This window comes from Helobdella robusta (genome assembly GCF_000326865.2).
Source record: "Helobdella robusta unplaced genomic scaffold HELROscaffold_21, whole genome shotgun sequence".
Classification (NCBI taxonomy): domain Eukaryota; kingdom Metazoa; phylum Annelida; class Clitellata; order Rhynchobdellida; family Glossiphoniidae; genus Helobdella; species Helobdella robusta.
This window is the reverse complement of record NW_008704124.1, coordinates 553,612-576,396: the sequence shown is the minus strand read 5'-3', so window position 1 is coordinate 576,396 and position 22,785 is coordinate 553,612. Positions and strand designations below refer to the sequence as shown.

Sequence of the window (22,785 nt, the reverse complement as noted above, 5' to 3'; positions counted from 1 at the left end):
TTAATCGTATTAATTAACATTATATCAGTTGTAGATGTTATATTGTTGATAATTTTAAATGTTAATAAAGATGATTTATAGGAATTTATTTCAAAAATTGATAAAATATTATTATTATTAAATATATTGTAATCGGAGTGATTATAATGGATTTTAAATAGAAAATTAATTATCTTTTTTGTGCGCTAAATAATTTGTTAAGTGTTAAAATGTTTGTATTACCCCATATTAGGTTACCATAGTAAAAATGACTAAAAATTAATGATTGGTAAAGTAGTCTTTTAGTATTATTATTTAAAAAATTTTTAATTCTTATCATTATGCCAAAAATTATATTAATTTTTGTTAGAATTAGTTCAATGTGATCATTAAAGTTAAGTTTATTGTCGATGCATACACTCAGAAGTTTAAAGCTATCAACTTTTGTTATGCTCTGTTCATTATTTTCCTCGGTGTTCAATTTTAAAGTTATGTTATGCATAAGTGTTTTTCTTTTATTTGGAACAATCATGAATTTTGTTTTTTTTTAAGTTGACAGAGAGTTTATTTAATTTAGACAACTTTTCAATTTTAGAGAGAAATGTTTCAGTTTTGTGAATTAAATCAGGTATGTTATTTGAATTTGCGCACATAGTGCAGTCATCTGCATAGATGATTAGATTTATATCTGAATTAAGATGTACATTAACAATGTCATTTATGTATACATTGAAAAGAAGTGGTCCGAGGACACTACCTTGTGGAACTCCGCTTAAAATTGGTAGTTTGTTAGAGTTTTTATTGTAACATATTGTAGATGGTTTTCTAGATATGTTTTTATGAGATTTAGTGGTAAGCTCCTAATTCCATATTGCTCTAATTTATATAATAAAATGTCATGTTGGATTGAATCAAATGCTTTTGAGAAGTCTATAAATAATAATAAGTTGTGTAGGCCTTTACTAACATTTTGAATGACGTTGTTATGGAGTTTTAATAGGGCCATTTTTGTGGATAAACCAGAGCGAAACCCAAGTTGTTGTTCAGTAATAATTTTATGTTGTTTTAAAAAAGATTCAATCTATTTTTAATAATTTTTTCATATATTTTAGAAAAAATTGGTACCAGACTAATTGGTCTATAATTTGATATTTCAGTTTTTGATTTGTGGATAGGGATAATTTTTGAAATTTTTAAGCAGTCAGGAAAAATACCTAAATTCATTGATTTATTGAAAAGGAATGTTAAGATGTTACATATGGATGGTAATATAAATTTTATGATTTTGTTTGAAATATTAAAATTGTCCATACTTTTTGAGTTGGAAAAGGAAGAAGCTATCATATATATTTCAGTTTCATTTGTTGAGTTAAGGAAACATGAAGAGGGGTTTGGTTTATTCATATAATTTTTCAAGTTTGGATCAAATGGTGTTGGCTTACTAAATATACTGGTAAAATATTTGTTAAATGAATTAGCAATATCTTGATGATCATCTACTATTTGATTATTTAAAACTATTGTAGAAATATATGAATTTTTTTCTTTTTTTGTTAGTGTGCTTATATCTTTCCAAGTGTTTTTTATATTATGGATATTGTTTTTAAAAGAGTTTTCATAGTGTTATTTTTTGGCAATTTTTATTGTATTGTTGACTAGATTACGATATGTTTTATAATTGTTTTCATTATTTTCTGATTTATTTTTTTTAAATTTAAGCAAAAAGTCAGTTTTTTTTCTTAATCATTAGTTTGATTTCTTGAGTGATCCAGGGTTAGGATTGTTTTGATTTTTTACATTTTTTTGTGGTCAAGGGACAGCTTTCTTTTATACATTTATTTTATGAGTCCATGAATATGTTAAAAGCATCATTATAACAGTCAGCAGAGTAAACATTGGACCAGTTCTGATTATTTAAAGATTTAGTTAAAGCAAATAAATTTTTTTTTGAAAAGTTGATGAAGGATATATTTATTTTTATCATGTTGTATATTGTTCTATCATGCTTAAATGTTCTATCATGCTTAAAATAATTAACAATTTTGGTTTTGAACTGAAAAAACTTGACAATGATTAACGATCTTACGTTAGAAAAATCGAAAAATTAAACAGGAAGTTAACTAACGCCGAACATGCTGTTATTTTGATCAAATTGCATTTCTGACAGTCTTAATCTTATATATATATATAATATATATATATATAATCCAAATTTATCATGTACATTCAATATAATTGTTTTTATCGAAATTCATCATGCAGATAGGCTTTATTTCGATTTTTCACAAATCATGATGATGATTTTGAAGAATCGAAATAAAGTCCCTCTGTATGATGAATTTTGATGACAACAGTTTTATTACATTATGAGGAACTCGGATGATAATTTTATTTTCATTAAATTGAACAATTTCCAAAAAATTCTTGTTGAGAAAATTGAAAAGACGAACTTTAAATTGATTAATGCCAACAATTCGGTAGAATTCATACAATACTGTATAAAATATGGTATATATATATATATATATATATATATATATATATATATATATTAGGGATGCACCGAAGCTCGGCTCCGGCCCCGCCAAAATCCGGATTTTTGTTCAAATCAAGTCGAATCCGACCCCGGCCGGATTTGGTCGCCGGATTTAGGNCCGGATTTAAGCGTCTATCAACTTGTAAAATGTTATAAATAGAAAAAAGAAATTTATTGAATTCAATTAATTTTAGGTCAATAAGTTAAAGGCTAAGGCTAAGCTAAAGGCATACATGACACATAATAACAACATCACTAATTGTGAGGTAATCTGGACAATTTTTTTTATGCTATAACATGGGTTATGCATAAATTATAAGCTGATCTTTGTGTAAAAGAACTTGTGCACGTGTATATACTATATATTGATAATTGCACATGAAGGATCATATAGCTACATAATATATATATAAATAACAATTATATATATATATATATATATATATATATATATATATATATCTTATACACAACTCATACACAAATCAATTGGCGACTCATCATACGTACTCACAATTACTCTCTTACATAAACGTTATATATTTGTCAAAGTATATTTATATATATATATATATATATATTTATGTGTGTGTGTGTGTGTGTGTTTATTTATGTTTGTGTCTGTGGGTGTCTGCATATGTATATATTAGTATACTTGTGTTTGCGCGTTTTTGCGTGTGTGTTCATGTAATATATACATACAGTATACATACAACTTAACGTACAATTCATTGTATGCTGAGTTTGTTATTGTACGGATTGTATGAATGTTTGCATGACGTAAGAGACCTCTGTCCACTCTTAAACATCAGCAATGTAGCAGTCTTTGAAATCTCAAAATGATCACTAACATACTAGTACATTTGTCCGTATGTCGTATTCGTATGAGCTTAAGTATAATATATTTACGCATGTTTTGTATAAATATGTTTGTATCTAACTACTTACCTGCCTGAAGCGTGTATTGAATAAATAAAATACAAACACACCACAAACAGAAACACACGCAAACACACGCAAACACACAGACTCGCACACCGATAGATATATAATACATATACAAAATCTATGTATGTATACAAAGTAAGACATAAAAATGCTTGCAAAAATAACAGATACTTCGGCAAAAGTGATGGATGGCAAACAGTTTTAATGCACAGTCATGCTTTTGCAATTGAAAAATCATTCACTGAATGGAAGTCAAATTAAGACTCACGTGATTCACATCATAATCAAAGAATTAAAAATGTTTCTCATTTTAATTATTTTAATTAAAAATTCTGAATTATATGAATTTAATTGAAACTGAATGAATTACTAGAGCGGGCCAGTACTTAGACGTTAAACATTGGATCACTTAACGTTTACATTACACACTTTTATTCATCCACTCGTGTACTTCTTTGTTTATCCGTTCTTTCCTTCATTTAATCATTTGCTAAATCATTCCGTTATATCAATATTTAGTGTATTATTCATTTGTCATTTCATTCATTCACTCATGTTATCCATCCATCCATTCATCCATCTATCCATTTATCCATCCTTACATCCAAACATCCATTGTATTCATCAGGCTTATAATTTCTGCTTCATTAATGTTATAACTTTTTACATCTACTTATTCATTCATAAATTTTTCATTCAATCATCCTCATTTGACAAGTTTTTATCCATTCATCAAGTCCTCCATCCATCCATCCATCGACACATATTTACGAAATGATTAAGTGAATTAAGTTGACAGCACTGAAAATTGGTTACTCGCTTTGGGTAGGCGGAGATTTCTCATCATTTCACGGTTTGATTGACTTTAACTTTTCTTTGTTGTATTTGTTATTACAACATTCAATAAAGCATTATATGCATAGCACATAGTCAATATTCAGATGCCTTCATGTGCGTGCGAGCGTGTGTGTGTGTGTGTGTGTGTATGTAAGTATGTACGTATGTATGTGTGTGCGTGCGTGCGTGTGTGTATTAAGTATGTATGTATGTATGTGCGCTATGTTGAGCTGTCAAATAGGCAAGCATTGTTCACAGTAAGAACTCTATGGTCTGTCGTTCTTTCAAAGAGCTTCAATAAATTAATGATTTCACACTTTGATTAATTATCGTTCATATAATGATTATCATGAGTTTGCTTGCTAGTTGTACCATTAACAACTCTGCACTGCTGCATTTCTCATCTTTCTTACGTTCCTTTCGCCCCTACTTGATTTTTTTTATTTCTCTTCAAATTTCTGGTGCAGTTGTCAGATAATTGAATTTTCAATTTTTTTCGATAAAGCATCATAAACATTTTAATAAACTAAAAATTGTTTCAAAATTAAATGTTTAAATATTTATCTGAAATGTTTGTGTAAGAGAAAGGTTCATCTTTGTAGCATTTCAATCTGTTTTGCGTCATTTCGTTTTGCGAGTGCGATTGAAAAATGAGAAACCATCTGAGACCAAATGTTTTTTAAAGTGTTGTTCCTGTCCTATTCGTTGCTCCTCATTTTTCAGTTCTGTTGAAGGCAGATTCTTATTTTTAGTTTTAAAAATCACACGTCACACAAAATGCACAGAATATGTAGGCGTATGCACCACGTTATTGAAGCCAGTCACCATCGCAAGCCTCAAGGCAGGCGCACATGATGATAATACTTTTCAGGCATTTTGAAACCACACAACACGAAAAGTATTATCTACTCCATATTTTCTGAACCAAATTGCCGGTCAAAAAGTTTTGAGACAGTTCCAATAAAACATGAGATATGCATTTTTGTCACAAATCTTTTTTGAACCCGAATAAATTATTAAATTAATTTTTGCACAGGATCAGCATGAGATTCCGCTTGTTGAAATTGTTTGGTTAATATTGACAAGTAAATAAGTATTCTTGCAATATTTTGACAACCTAACTAATAACATAGTTGACGAGCGCCGTATGTTGCAAATGCCTATACCTGGATATCTGTTGTCCTAAGTGATCTGAATAAATCTGGTAGAATTCATTCTTATTGTACTCTGTGAAGTCGGTTCAACCCAGTTGATAACCATGTTGGGTTTGCTGATTTGCAAGCTCGTCAGCACTATACAACGTTTATATATTTAATAATTTGTTTTTCCAAATTTTTGAAGGCTCGTTAACATCGATTGATGTAGATGAGGCATTTAAACTATTTTAAAGAAGGTTTCAAATAATTCATAGTCATACATTGATCTGAAATTAATTGCTTGCAAAACGTTTTTATCAGATGTCTACAAACGTGAGTATGTTTGCCATCAGTTAATGAAAAAATCTTCGAGTACACTTTGTCAAAATTGAGAAAAATTTGCAAAAGATGTTGAAAGGATGGACAGATTGAAAGAACAAGTTGTTGAAAGGATTTGAGAAATATCATTAAGAAAATGATTGATGATAGCTCTCGACGGGACAACTTAGTTACAACTAAAGACGGCAAATGAAGAAAAAATTAATCGTTTGAATATCGTTGCGAACAAGAGCTGATGAGCAGACGCACAACGTTCACAGTGTGATGGTTATTGATATAAAATCAACAAACTCTGCGTGCGACACGGCGGCAATTCGCATGCACTCATCATCAGTTACCATTCTGCCATCACCAACATGTAGGTGTTGATGTTGTTGCTGCTGCTGTTGTTGTTGTTGTTGTTAAGTTATTAATATAAATAGCTCTTGAGTATCAATCTTCTTGATCTTGTTGTTGTTTTTGTTTTTATAACTCGTACGTTGGATCAACTCGATTAATATTCTGTTATTGTAATTAGCATTGTTATTGAGTTGTTGCTATTGATGTTGTGTTGTTGTTGTGGTGCTGGTGCGGTCATGTGTTGTTTATAGACAACAACGATTGTTCAAAAGCAACAACAATATTGAATAGTCTTGTGCAACTACTAATGTGTAATTAATTTAATGCAATATTTAAGAAATGTGTTCAAATATTAATATAACAGTAATGTTGAAAAAGTTAGATAGTTGGCTGGTTGGATGGATGGATGGATGGATGGATGGATGGATGGATGGATGGATGGATGGATGGATGGATAGATGGATGGATAGATGGATGGATGGACGGATGGACGGACGGATGGATGGACCAAAGAGACACATGTTCCAGTGCATGTGCCACAAAAGGGATGATGGTCAGGACGATAACTTCTTGGTCGTAATCGTAACTCACCAGCCACATCAAAAACATCACAGCTGCACTCAACGCTAATATTGAAAAAAAAAATATAAATAATTTTCACAAAGAAGCGGGAAGATTTTGGCGAAATCAGGTAAATATGAAAATCTGGTTTTTTTAATTTTCAAAGCAAATATTAAGAAATGCCTCAAGTCATCGCTAGCCACTCAAAGATCGTTATCAAAAAGAATTTAAATTACAATAAATTGAATGAATAATTTAAAAATATTTAAATCATTGGATTGGGCGGAGTTTTCACATGGTCACCAACCAATCAGAATTTGTTCTTCTCAAACAATTGATATATCTTTCATTCGAATGAATACGTAATGTTATTTGAAATATTCTTATATGTATAATATATATATATATATGTGCATATATATATATATAATTCTTTAATATATATATATATATATAAGTGCGCGTATATTATATATATATATATATATATATATATATATATATATATATATATATATGTGTGTGTGTGTGTGTGTTGGTAATAGACTATAATTATAGAATATTGTATATATATATATATATAAATTATATGTATATCTATTAAATGTGTATTAATGTTATATATATATATATATATATATATATATATATATATATATAATCAACCTGACTGAACACATTTATAATTAGTATATGCATAATTCGTTAAATTAAATAAACAAACAAACATAGAATTATATTGAGCAAACAGTGAAAGAAAAATAGGATATGATAGGCGGAAAGAATGGAGCAAGTTTCAACTCAAAGCATGTCAGCTGACTGATGCACGAGTTAATCATCGATCGTCATAACGCCTTCGCCGGCGTTCGCTCAGGACGTCTGCATAAATTTGCAGTTCTGCTCTCTTACGCGAACGAGCATTACAGTTTTTTGGCTGTCAGATTTCTTGAGTTGAAATTTTAATTTTTGTGTTGTTTTTTTATATTGATGTGCTATGTTTTAATTGGATGATGGCTTTTAACGATTTTGATTGATTTCAATTGTCGATGTTGTCTAAAATGTCTCGAGCGGAACTTCAAGTGGCATGCTTGAATGTTTTGTTTGTAGCTAGTGTGTCGGTCTGCAATTGATACTTTGTTGGGTTGTTCAAGACGAGAACGTCTCATAAATTGTGCAGGTGCGATGCTGGCGGCAGGCAGGCTTGCTTTGAACGATCATCGTGCCAAATAACTTCAAGAAGAATTCTGAAGTTTATAAATCACGCTTGTACAATTTTGAAATATTGCTACTGAGGGACCATAAATTAAAATTTCATTACATCTTCATATAGAAAGTTGATTTTTTTAAATTTGTATCTCTTATTTTGCAACTTTTCACTTCAGATGAAACATTTTTACATCATACAAACAATGAAATTGATGACGTCCATTGTAATAATATATACACACATATATATATATATAGATTAAATATTTTCACCCAGCGTTTATTGACAAGAATTATTATCACAATGTAAAGCCATTTCACGTGCCAGCTATTTAAAGAAGAAATTAATTTTTAATCTGAGCGCGAGCTTGCGTGTAAATATTTTAAGAACTAGTTTTTTCACGGTACATTAGTAACAGTAATAATAATAGATAATATTAATAATAATAAATTATTTTATGATGTTTCTAACGATAATGATGTTTTGAATACATTGATAGCAAAATGATGACAACGAACGGTGCTGATGAGTGCACTAGGTAGTGATAATGATCCTGAGGACATCATCCTGATACCGATTGTATAGTAATGACATTGTTGTTGATAAGAACAACATAGATGATGTTGATGATGACGACGACGACGATGATGATGATGATGATAATTTTAATTCAGTACTTATAATCTGAAGTTACTTAGGACGAGGAATGTAAAGATGAATGAATGTTGAAATCGTGAGAATATCGGGAGTGTGCACTGACTGCGCGCACACGTACACACACACACACACACACACACGACTGCACATATACACATACTACGCACACACGCACACATTACATGCATTCATATTTAACAACTCACCTTTAAATACTAGCACAGACTTGCAACTTTATTGGCTTTTTACCTTTGTTTGATTGAACGCCTTATGAAACATGTTTTGTTGTATTATTTTTATACATATTGTTGATAACGTTGTTTTCATTCTACATAAACACATTATATTTTGAAATCATATAAATGACTATACATGCTTACACACCAGATAGAAGTAATATATACATGCATATGAACATCATTTTGCATTATATTTCATATATATTTTGTATCTTATATTCCATACGGATATATATATATATTTTGTCTCTTATATTCCATACGGATATATAGTCATACAGACTCACACATATTTAGACATATAATATACACATATGTAAACTTGCCAATCCATATATACAACATACTTTTACGTCAAACGTCTTCTTCTCACGCAGACGACGTGCAAACACGCGCGGCTGGTTCAGCAGAGTCAGCCAACGATCACGCGATATTTTTACACATCTTGTTTAATGTTCGTGTAAGAGTCAAGGTACGCACGCACGCACACAGGCAGGCACGCACACGCACGCACACGCATATAAATATAAAATACGTTCATTTACTTAACTATAAATATATTTACTTTTTTTATATATAAAATGTAGTTTTCGTGACCACGTGAGTAGCAAGCGAGTCATTCGCGTGCTTCATTCCTGGAGTCGTCATGTAAATAACAGAGCATACTAGGTGTGTTGAGAGAATTCTATCACATACACTAACGCTGTTGCAATGTTTGTTTGTGTATGTGTGTGTGTATTTGTTTGTATTTGTGTGTGTGTGTCAAATCTCGTGTGTGTACTTCAATGTGTTATTTCATAAAAAGTATGCAATCATTAAAGAGTTCGTTAATTGCAATCGATAGATTTACGACAATGCAATTGAAAAAAGTTACAAAGCTATTGAAATATTTTAAATACTCACGCATTAAATTTTTAGTTCGTTGTGATGCTTTTGACATACACACGCGTACACGCGTATCTATTTAACGTGTATTATATATATTTATATATATATATATATACGTATATACGTATATATATATATATATATACATTAATCAACTCTTTAAGAATGCTTGCATTTAAACAATATGTTTGAAGCCACCTATACTTATAACTTAAAAATTTACATATATACTTAATTGCATATAAATATATGAACGTATAAACACATATATAGATGAAAACATATATACATACATACATACATGCATACATATATATATATATACATACATACACACTTACATATATACATAGATACATAGGTACAAACATTCATACGTACATGCATACATGCCCACGTGACTGACGAAGCACTGGATATATAAGAGGTGTCGCGCGCTCGTCTGCTGATTTTTTTTTTTTTTGATAATTCAATTCTTTGAGAACGTTTTTTTATTTATTTAAAAAATTTTTTTGAAAAATAATTTGGAAGAGAAAAATTTTGTAGTAATGTCGAGCAAAGCTGGTGTCATCGCTTGCCCGTATTCTGCCAAAAAAAAGGTTCCATCTTCATAAAATTTATCCATTTTTTGCTGTTCATACTTTGTAATTTCATTTTCTATGGACGTAGATATGATATTTTTTCTAAATTTTAGAGGTTTAACCAATAAAATCCATGTTTATTGTGATAAAAGAATAATTTTGAATTGGTATTTCTATTTTATGGAGTTCCGTAAATATTTCAAATATTTCAAGCAGCGTTTTATCATTTCCATTGTCGTTTTTTATTCTAACAAATTTATTAAAATTTTTTTTAATTTGTCTGCTAAACATGTCAATAAAAAATTTTATATTTAAATAAAATGAAATATTCCTAAAAATGTTTATAACTACTTCTACACTTTAAAACCCGAAGCCGTAAATAAAAATTTCATACCTTTGCTTCTTGTTTCTGTACTTTATGGCAATTAACTTTACTAAAAATTACAAATATTATTATAAATTGTTAGTTCAGTTGATAAAAAGCTTTGTCTTTTTGACTTATAATGTATTGTTATGTATTTTATTCGCACCTAGAGGCGTTTTGCTTTTAAATTATTAAAAGTTTACAAAAAGATGAGTACTAGTTACCTTCCAAATGAGAGCAAACTTTAAATAAATTATTTTATTCATCTTATCGTATAAATCAATAAATTTTGTCCACAAAAACACTCTCACCAAAACACACACACACTCACATATCCACACTTACACACACACATCCAAACACACACACTCACATATTCACACTTACACACACACATCCACACACACACACTCGCATATACACACTTACATCATACACATCCACACTTACACACACAACACATCCACACACACACACACACACACACACATCCAAACACACACACATGTTTACACATTCACACACACACGTTTACACATCCACACACACACACGCTCACACATACACACACGTACACATGTGACAAACAGACGAAGAAACCACAGATCGAGAAGTATAGAAGGGAGCGAATTAACAAGGCTCTTGCTCGCATGAAATGTCTTGTCCTCAACGCTCAGGGTTACAACGTTAGTTTCCATATTTTTATGTTTTATTTCATTCAATTTTAATTTAATTTCCATTTAATTCATTTAATTATTTATTTTAAATTTTAATTTATAAAAATTTGGAGTGTTTTATCAATAATTTTTATATCCCGTTTTGTTATGATTGGATTTTGGCGATACGTTTATTTTCAATGCATTAAAAACTTTTTCATCCAATTTATTCATATCTAATTTTGTTTTGACAGCTCTAGTAATTTATTCGTTTATTTGTTTTTAAATATCACTGAGGTCTTTGATTTCATCGATTTTATTAGTTTTTTTTAAGTTTATTTAACGTTATTTTTTGTTTTTTATTTATGTGTCTTGTTTTATATTTGCATGTAAATTTATTTTAAACCGTTTATGTTGTAGTAGTATTAGTAATTTTAGTAGTAGTAGTAGTAGTAGTAAGAGTAGTAGTAATAGTAGTAATAGTAGTAGTAGTAGTAGTAGTAGTAGTAGTAGTAGTAGTAGTAGTAGTAGTAGTAGTAGTAGTAGTAGTAGTAGTAGTAGTAGTAGTAGTAATTGTTGTTGTTGTTGTTGTTGTTGTGTTGTTGTTGTTGTTACGTAGTATGTTGTTTTTATTAAATAGGTTAATGTTTGTTTTATTTAAATAATTAATTGCCTTAATAAAATCTTATTCATTTATTTATCTATCTATTCAACTACTTAACTCTTGAAAGTTCTTTTATGATGTTTCCAACATCATCAGTTTAACCGTGTCGTCATTCTAACAAATACCCAGCCACTCAACTTTATTACAAGCCAAGTGTTTTAAAAACTTATCAAAACTTTATATACAACAGTTTATATTAGTTTAATTTCTATTTATACAAGATTACGCCAGTTTTACTTTCATATATTTTTTATAAATTTATTTAAATTTAATATTTTATTTTTATAAATTGATGAAAATTCTACTTATTTGTATAATTTTACGTAAATTCCATTGTTATTCCGAGATGTAGAGGTCTTCAGCTCTACGAAAAAATTTATAATAACTTTGGATACAGTAAATAATAAATTAAAAATATAATAAAAATTTTTGGTTTTATGTGGTGAATAATAAATTAAAAATATTCTAAATCATTTTTGCTACAGTGAAAGACTGAAAATTTTTGTTCGGTTCAGCCGATTAAACGAACCAGCCAAGGTATTGTAAGCTTTCATGGGTTGCATAATTTTAAAAGACATTCACTATGATTTTTGGTTCTTAAAAATTAACAAAAGTTCATAAAAAAAACTTTTATTCTGCCGCATAAATCAGCTTGCGAGGGTTTTGTCGAACCAAACATTCAAGTCGTTTCGTTCTCAACCAGCCATCCACTGCACTCATATTTGTATGTTTGGGGCTATGAAAAAAGTTTTTATGTTGATGATACTTTTAAAATGCTAAATTAATATTGTATTGCTAATCGCATTGCTATAAATATCTAAAATTGAATAGCTGAATTTCTGTTAAGATTTAGAAAAATTACAATAATACATGAACAAAAAATGTAAAGGAAACAACATTAGAGACAACATCAGCAACAACATCAACCATAACATTAACAACAAAATTAACAACATCAACAACAACTTTAACGAGAACATTAACGAGAACAGCAATAGCCCATCCTACGTACGTACTATTGTCATTCTTAGCGGAAATATTTTAACGATTTCGTCATCACTATTGTCGTCGTTTTCATCATCGTCGTCGTCATCACAATTATAGAATGTATAGAATTAAGAATAACATTCGACAATTCAGGGATGAGAGAGAAATAGAGAAGATATAGAGAAAGAGAGAGAAAGAAAGAAAAAAAATGAGTGAGTGCATATGTTTGCGCGTTTGTGTGTGTGTGCGTGTGTAAAACCACATTTCGAGAATAAATTAATAAATTGAGAGTTAATTTTAAGATTGAGTTTTCACACGGATATCTTACGATATCTTGATTGCGTTCCGTTGATAAGAAGTCAAGTGATAGGATAGTGCTATCATCGTTATGAATAATATAAATAATAATAATAATAACATTTATTATTATTATTATTATTGTTATTTATTATTATTAAATTAAATTAAGCATTCATAACCAACGCCGGCACAATACAAGTAATGATTTTTAGAGGATGAATAAGACCACGACGATAACAACAACAATAATATTAATAATAATAATAATAACAACAACAATAATAATAATAACAATAATAATAAAGTAATGATAATAGTGATTAGAATTATAAGGATCATAATCATCGTCATCAGCAGCAGCATCATTAAGATGACGATGACGATGATGTCCTTCTGTTAATGATTATGATGATGATGATGATGATGATGATGATGACAACGATGATGATGATGATGATGTTTTCATGACGATGGTGGTGACGACGACAACGACGACGATGTGGTAGCGACAGAGATTAATAACACGATCCTGGCCTTGTTAGCGGCAAAGATATTTATGACAACAATGACAATATTATTTATAATAATAATAATAGTTATAATAATATAATAATAATTATAATAATTTATTATTTATAATAATAATTTTTATTTTTAGTAATGATCATCATCATCATTATAATGATTAACAATATTTATTTATTATTATTATTATTGTTAGTAGTAGTAGTAGTAGCAGTAGTGGTATCATTACTACTACTAAGTAGTAATAGTAATAGCATTAGTAATAGTGGTGGTGATAGTAGTAGTATAGTAATAGTAGTAGTGGTAGTAGTAGTAGTGGTGGTAGTAGTAGTAGTAGAAGTAGTAGTAGTAGACTGCGATAAAGACCGTGTGAGATGGTGGGACATTGATAAGGTAAGTAAATGGCAGTGGTTGTTCATTCTTACTGCATTACAAAGATACATCAATAACACACACACACACACCACACATACACCACACACAGATACACACACACAAAGAGAGAAAGAGAGAGAGAGAGAGAGTGTGTGTGTGTAAATGTGTATGTAAATCAATGTACAATGTGTATGATAATCGGAGATCTCTTTGTTTTTGAACATAGCAACGGCGACACAGAACTTCACTAAACCAGACACCTACCTACCTACAACAACAAAATAATATCCTCACCATTATTTTCACCATCGCTACTATCACCACTGTTGCCATCGTCATCATCATCGTGTTATCAACTTTATCTGCTTAAAAACAATGAAATGATAAGTTTGTTTCGCTAGCCAGGTTAGGATTTGATTAAAAAGTAGCAAGCAATGAATCTAGTAAAATTAAATTTAATAAATTATTTTTTGTCAAATTTAAAAATAAATAAATAAATAAACATGACACAATATAGCCGCCCCACTTGATAACTATGTATTTAAATTTCTTACATACACACGTAAGTATTTCAAATTTCAGAGTTGTCCATATCGATCAAAAAACGTGTTTGTGTTTTCTGAGGGTTTTAAAGTTTACAAATTTATTTTCCATAGCAAAAATGTTGTTCAACGTATTTTTGAAAAGATGTTAAAAGACAACTTTGTAATTTTCAAACAAAAATTGATAAAGCAGTATGATTGTTAGTTGCTATTTTTTTATTAACTTTTTAGTGTTTTGGGGCAAATATCTTTTATTGATTTTCAATTTATTATGTGGAGAGAAAAAGGGAGAGACAGAATAAAAGAGAGACAGAGTAAGAGAGCGAGAAAGACTTCGGCTATGCTTTTTCAACATAATTACCATCATTATATATTTCTTAATATCTGAAATGTAAATTCTCTTCACTTCAGTTGGTAATAAATAATAAGAATAATTAAATGTTTATTAATGTACAACAATGTAACATAATTATATATTCAAGTGAATGGTGTGCGTGTGTTGTGCTGTGTGCACGTGGGTGTGTGTGTTTGTGTGAGTGTGCGCGCTATTAAAATATATTAAGTTTAAGTAGAAATAAATAAATTTTTGATAAACATTTGCAGTAACTCAATGCTTTTTTATTTAGCAAAAATTTTATTTTGGAAAGTTTCTCATCGATTTTACTCAATGATGATGAATGAATGGAAGTCAATTATAAATAGTTAGTTGCATAAACTTTCTGGCGTACAAATACAAAACTTCAGTTAAAAATTATTCACATTTCAACACGCGAGCTCTTTATTCCCAGGTCCTATTTAAATGTTTGACATTAAAATGCTCTTATAACATTGTTTTGACACACACAGACACGCACACATCACACACACACACACACATACTCATACATGAATGTACACACACGCGCGCACACACAAACACGCCTATATGGACACTTGAAATTTGTATGAAAATTATGCAAATAATCACTCAGAGGAAAATGAAATGAGCAACCTGGCCTACGCAATTGAGACCGTATTGAATTTTGACATATCGATTAGTACGATTTCAATGTTTCAATGTTGTTTGAAGTGATATTCATTCAGTGTTAGTGCACTTTTTGAAATGTCAAAGCAGAGATGTGTAAATAATAATAAATTGTTATATCCCTCGGTGTATTGTTTGTTGTTTACTTTGCAGTACATTATATGATTACATGGTTGCCTGCGGTGGTTGTCGTATCTTTGTTTGTGAAGCACCCTGCTGGGCTTATATATTTCTCCTTGTTTGCTTTCCATCCGCTGCTGTGCCTTTTTTTACGACTGTATCATCTCTTTCTTTCTTTCTTTCTTTCTCTCTCTCTCTCTCTCTCTCTCTCTCTCTCTCTCTCTATCTATCTATCTATCTATCTCTTTCGTTTTCTATCTATCTTTCTCGCCATTGTTGTTTCACTCAAGAATACAGGTTGAACGCTGAAAAGTGGGACAAGTTTAAAAAATGTGTGCTGTTAATATCAAGTTTTATTCATTTGTGTTAAAAATATCAAGTTTTTATGAAGAACTTATCCATATAAGATTAATACTTACTATACTTTATTACTCTTTGTATTTCTTTAAAAATTCATCTCACTAAACTTCCAGTCGTCTTTCATTTTAGATTTTTTATTTGTTCGATTTTTTGTTTTTTTTTACATGAAACGGTTCAGTCTTGTACCAATACTTTGTTGATTTTATAACGAGATTAAGCCATCAAGCAGCAAAAATTTGATGATTGCATTGATTATAATTTAAGTGCCATCAACCCATAACAATCCTAAATAGCCCCAGCCACACATGCATCTATGTATATGATCGTTTTAAACACTTCCATCACAGCATTTGTTTGGCAATGCCTGCCCGTATAAATCACCCTTTGAATTTAAATGATATAACTTAATAATATTATAATTATTATTTAAAATATTTGAAAATACTTTATGAAATCTTTTGTTTGCAATCAGGCGCCTGTATGGTGTCGTGAGAAAATGTTAAACTACATAGGCATGAAGTTAAAATTGAGGAGAGTTGATAATTTATTGAAATCGCTTGTAGTCATTTCATATCAATCTTCAAGTTAAACTTTCCTTTGTGAACACTCCACCATGCCATTCATCGGTCTGTGTTATTCATCATTTTCGTAATTGGTGTATCACTAGTCTACTCTATCAGCGTTCTGCCATTTCATTTCTATCTGGCTTGTTTATTACTTTTTCATATTTCACATTTGCATGCTTCTCAAAAATTTGATTTTAAAATTAAATTATAATAATATTGACAACGAATTAAAAAAAATTCTATTAAATGTAGCCAACCGCAAAAAAAATAATAATTAACTAATGTGAATATTGTAAAGATTTTGTGTATATTTAAGACATGAGTAACAAATATTACACTTCAGATTATGTTACTTTGAAAGATTTTTTTAATATCACCTCTGATTTGATTTCTTGCTAAGTGTTGTTGAAGCATTCATCTTTGTCGCTAACCCGAGTGTCCTAATTTTGTATTGCAGAAATTCAGAATGACGTCAAATTACATAAAAAAATTTAATGGTTCTTGAAACACGTCGTACATGCGTGTGACATCGTCAAACTGCACAAGACCACAAATTGATTTCAAGTTAAAATATCTTGCTGGTGCCATTTCATAAAAATAATAATGTACATACACCAAGTTCGGTTGATGTGATTGTTGTTTTTGTCATTCACTCGTTGTTGCGTTACAATCAATGTTTACTGGTGGGGCGGTGGAAAAACTAAGGAGTTTAGCACTTTAAACCATTAAATTTTAGGTTCACCAAATCAAAAATGTGAATTAAGTTAGTTGTAGTGTGAAATGTTTCGTTCATTCGTTAATCAAACACTGAAAATGTCATTGTGCAGTTGAATTATTATTAATAATAATAATGAATGCATGCATTGTATGCAAACATGGCAGATATTCGCGAGAAACTTATCGGCGGCAAATGATGCATTTGCGTTGAATTGTATTGTTTGGTGGGGACAAAAATTTTGTATAATCTTAGAAAAAATAATTTATGACGATTACTATGGGACATCAAAAAGTTGCCTGGATCGCAGTGGCAGATTGCGTGATAAACTCTAATTTAACAAGAAACAATGCATTCCGATTGAAACTTTGATTTGCTTATAAAGGGAGATCATTGCGTGATATTCTGTTTTCTAGTTTAATGGGTGTTTAACTTTGCTTTCGGGCTTGTCTTTGCCGGCACATATCGTTCATATGTGACTGAAACATTGGTGCACGTACACGCACATGAACACGCACGTGTCGTCGATGTGTGACTGAAACACACGCACGCGCGCGCACACAAACAAAACTACTTCAGTTCTATTATTAAACTTTTTGATGCTGTTTAATAGAACTCAGCACTACTTATACAAAATTTCTATACAAAACAAATTAAAAAATAACAAATAAATTTTGTTACTAAAGTTGACATTTGTCTGCCTGTCACGCAGTGTTTACGTTACGATGTTTATTTACATTTATCTAATCAACTGATAATAACGAAGCAGTTGACTCAATAAAAATTTCTTCTTCTGTTTGTCCAATCTACTGGCCATCATCAATTTGCAGGCATGTTCTCGTGTTGACTTTTGGCATTTCGGTCTTCTGAACCGTGACAGGACACAAATATAAACATCGAGTTACTTAACTAAATGTGTATACAGGCATACAACGACATATGTGCACATGACTGTTGTGTGGCTTACCTGAACTGCACGCTAGTAGGATAAAAGTGACATGTTTGTGTATCGTAGATATCTCCATGCTGATGAATATCTTATGTTAATCCTTTATCTTCTGACAGGTTCGACCTAATAAACAAATTTAATTTCTATTAAAAATGCATCCGTCAGGATAGCTCACTGAAGTTTAATAACATTTATTCGAATCAAATTAAGGTTTACACGGCTGAGCAGTTGCACACGTGAATGTTGCTGGTTTTAATTACGTTGAAATTTCAATTTAACTCGTTTTACATAATTTTGTAATACGAATGATCAATAAATTAATTGATGTTTTAAAAAAAACCGTTAAACAGGAATCTTCGTATGAAAAGATGGAGAAAGCTCAAATAGCGGAGATGGTGGTTCAGTTTTTAGAACAAAAGTTGCTTCCATTAATTTCCAGTCAACCTGCAAACGCGATTTGTCCATCATCATCCTCACCATCATCATTGCCACTTTTGTCTGCATCGCCTCTACCATCATCATCCTCATCTCCATCATCATCACCATCCCCAACATCATCATCATCAGCACAAACAACCAGTGGCACCACCCCAACAAATATGGACAACAACACCAACACCAGCAACCCAGCAAAAATCATGGAGACGTCGACCTCGCTGGTTTCCTTCCAAAAACTTCAGCACTCCCCTGTCACTAGCAGTACTGACCACTCCGATCACGTTGAACAGGTGGAAACCTTGGAACCAAACGATTGTGCAGCCAACGTAGGAGCTTCACATTCATCTTCCATCAACAACATGGATGGTGATCAAAATATTGTTCAAAAGCGTAAAACTGAAAGTATTTTTCAACCATCAAAAAGAAAAAGAGCCAACGGGAGTAAGACAGATAAGACGAAAAGATTTGAAAGTGGCAGTGACAATGTTGTTGATTCATCCACTGTGGCTCAAATGTTGTCGCCATCATCCGCCTCTCTACCTGTAGTGCCTTTTTCAGCTCCTACCAAAACAAATTTTGTATCATCGCCATCTTCCACGTCGTCATCGTCGTCAGCATCTTTTTCCTCACTATTGTCATCTTTATCAGTTTCATCTTTTCCGTTATGCCCATCATCAACGTCCTCTTCTTTCTCTCTCTCCCCTTCTTCATCATCATCTTCATCATCATCAGTTATAATCGACACACAACTTTCAACGTCTTCAACATCTTCATCATCGTTATCACCCTCACCAACTCCACCTGGCATTTCAAGTCACCAATCTTCCTATTCGCAAATATTATCTCAAAACGTTTCATCTTCTCCTTCTATGTTCTCATCATCTCTAATTTCATCCTATTCATCACCGCCGCTCATCACATTCCCACCACTACATCCCTCTTCCTCCTTATCTTTATCTCCATCAGATTTTCAATCTGCACTGTTGTCAACTTCACAGACTCCATTCTTTCCACCACCATCAACATTGCCAACCTCTCATTCCAGTTCGGCAGATTTCAGATTTTCTTATTTCTCACACCTCCCATGGAATCCGCCATTGTCATCATCATCATCGTCATCGGTTGTAACAACATCATCGTTTTTATCTTCATCATCTTCTTCATCTTCATTATATTCAACATCATTTTCATCATCGTCGTCATCATCTTCCTCGCTACTGACAACAACCACAACATCCAAAAAAAGTTTGTTCAGACCGTACGAACCCTCCACTCCTCAAATCACACAACAATACCAACAACAACAACAACAACAACTGCTTCATAGCGAACAAACTCATCATGCATTGGAGCAGCATAAACACTTTATAAAAAATTACCAACAACGACAATATTTCCAACAACATCACCAAGAACAACAAAAACAGCATGCGATTTTTTCTGCAACCAGTTATTTAGACCACATTCCTACCATGTTTCCACCACATTTTCATATCCCATCATCATTCACCAGTTTCGACCAAGAGCCGCCAACTCTTGGCTACTCATATATCTTCAACTCAAGTTCGCCAAACGGGCAGATGAACAACGCACCAGTCGTTCACACAACGACTACGAACAATAAAAGTTGCATCAAAAGAACTTGGGAGTCTTGAATGCATTCCTTTATAAACACTTTATCATTTAATTGTTTTGGTTTTTCAAGTTTTTTTGATATTTTTTAATTTTCGAAATTATTTGCACAGTTAACTAACTTGAATTTGCATATATAAATACAACTGTATATATATATATATATATATATATATATATATATATATATATACATACAAATATATATATATATATATATATACATACAAATATATATATATATATATACATGGGTTATGCCAGATAAACTATAATATTTCCACCCAGATATATATTTATATATTGGACATATAAGAGCAGTGCCTTTTTTTGCTCAAGCGTGAACTTCATTTAATCATTCTAACGTCAAAAAGCAATAACATGTATAATGTATGTGCGTGTGTGTGTGCGCGCGCGCGCGTGTGTGTGCGTGTTCGTACGTATGTGTGTACGTGACTTAGCAAGAATGATACGAACGGATATTAGAAGAAGTAATAAAAAACTATTAAAATTTATTGATTCAACATTTTATATCTCATCTTTCAATTTCTATTTCACTTTTTTGTTTTTATAATTTTTTTAAACATTCCACTTTCAAAAGCACTTTCACTTGAATAAATTCTGTAACAGTTTCAAAATCAAACTCTTGGAGTTGTTAATTCAAAAATAATGAAGCTGTCTTTCGTTGCAAATTAATTTCTTTTTTAAATTCAGTTTCACTTTTTGTTACTTATCTCAGATTAAGCGTTGCACATTATATCCGAAACTCCGCGTGAAGTTTTGACGCATTCTACAACCCATTTAAGAAGACATTGTTGTCCAGCTCAGAAAAATTAGAACGCAACACACATAAAGAAGAAATGACATCTTTAAGCTTTCCGGGTGAGAATGATTAATAATAATCAGAAGAGTATAAATTGTCACCTCATTCCGAAGAACAATTTCAATTATAAAACAAAATAACTAAGGGTTTAATAAAAAGAATTAAACGAGAATAAAGACTCATTTGATAAAACTTTGACCTATTGTCGGTTAATCTTGAAAATTAAAAAAAATTCACTCTGTCTGAATTTACAAGTAAAAAACTACTCTGGGTTTTTTTTTAATCGGCGGGCTTAAGATAAAAATTTATGCGCCTATTACGACAATTAAAATTTTTTATTTTAATTTTTCTCTTGAAGACATTTGCTAACAAATTGGCGATGAAATTATTACTTCTGAAACCTGATCCATTTGATTACAAAATTAAAACAATGATGATACTGATTTCTTATAAAACTTCCATGGCAGAGTTTGAAATGTCTGATCCAGTGATTGCAGTTGCAAAATAAACCACCGAATCATTTAGTTTGATAAATTTCTTAAATGAATGAAGTATGGTGATATAGTGAAAATTGTCTATACATCAAATGAAAAAAACAACAACATTAAAGTTGGTAGGATCACATATTTTTTCAATCAAAGGATAGAATATGTTGTTTTACTTTGAAATATTTCATTTATATTTGAAAAAAATAAAAACCATAAACAAAAACTAGCATTAAATTGATAAATACAAAAGTTTGAATTTATAAAACTTATTTTTTAACTATTCGTGTCAGTCTGTTAACATTACTTAAAATTACTCATGATTGAATGGTTGGTTGGTTGACTGAATGATTAGTTGAAAGGTTAATTGACTGAATGATTGGTTGGAAGTTTGTTTATTTGCTGTTTGACAGTTTAATCAAGAAACTTTAATACTTAATAAAACCCTTACATCCCTATAAAAAAAAAGAGTTAAAATAAACTCATGTTTATTGTTAATGTTTATTGTATAATTTTTTTGTTATGCAATGTTTAAGGCCATCGTATCAACTAGCTAACGACGATGTTTCTCACAGGGGAAGTGATCAATAACCATTGATTGACAAAATAAGTTCAAAAGACAGTCTGTGGTACAAATAAGTTTAATCGAAAAAGATTTCTCATTAATGTTAGCAGGTTGATTCTAACGCAGAAATTAAAAGGGCCAAAATCCAGGCCCACAATACTTTGTCAATTATTAGTTTGTTTGTTTGCCCTTTCCTTCATTTGTTTGTTCGTTTGTTCGTTTGTTTGTTTGTTTGTTTGTTTGTTTGTTTGTTTGTTTGTTTGTTTGTTATTTCATTTATTTATCAACCTATTCATTCATACATTCATTAATTAATTATTTTTTCGTTTGTTCATCTGTTCAATTATTCCTTTGCTTATTGCTGCATTCGGTTTGTCAGTCATCTGTGTTGTTCATTCGAATTCATTTATTTATCTGTTAATTTAATTGTCTGTTTATTTGTTTATTT

General features: G+C 30.7%; 1 protein-coding gene across 1 annotated transcript; it reads left to right on the top strand.

The window, feature by feature from the left end:
• Positions 1–18,993: 18,993 nt before the first annotated feature.
• On the top strand, positions 18,994–20,487 carry HELRODRAFT_171547 (hypothetical protein; the record flags this gene model as incomplete). The annotated part of the gene is made up of 3 exons (XM_009018270.1): positions 18,994–19,442; positions 19,565–19,876; positions 20,346–20,487. 3 exons carry the CDS (start codon positions 18,994–18,996, stop codon positions 20,485–20,487), a joined length of 903 nt encoding a protein of 300 aa, XP_009016518.1.
• Between the last annotated feature and the right edge of the window lie 2,298 nt (positions 20,488–22,785).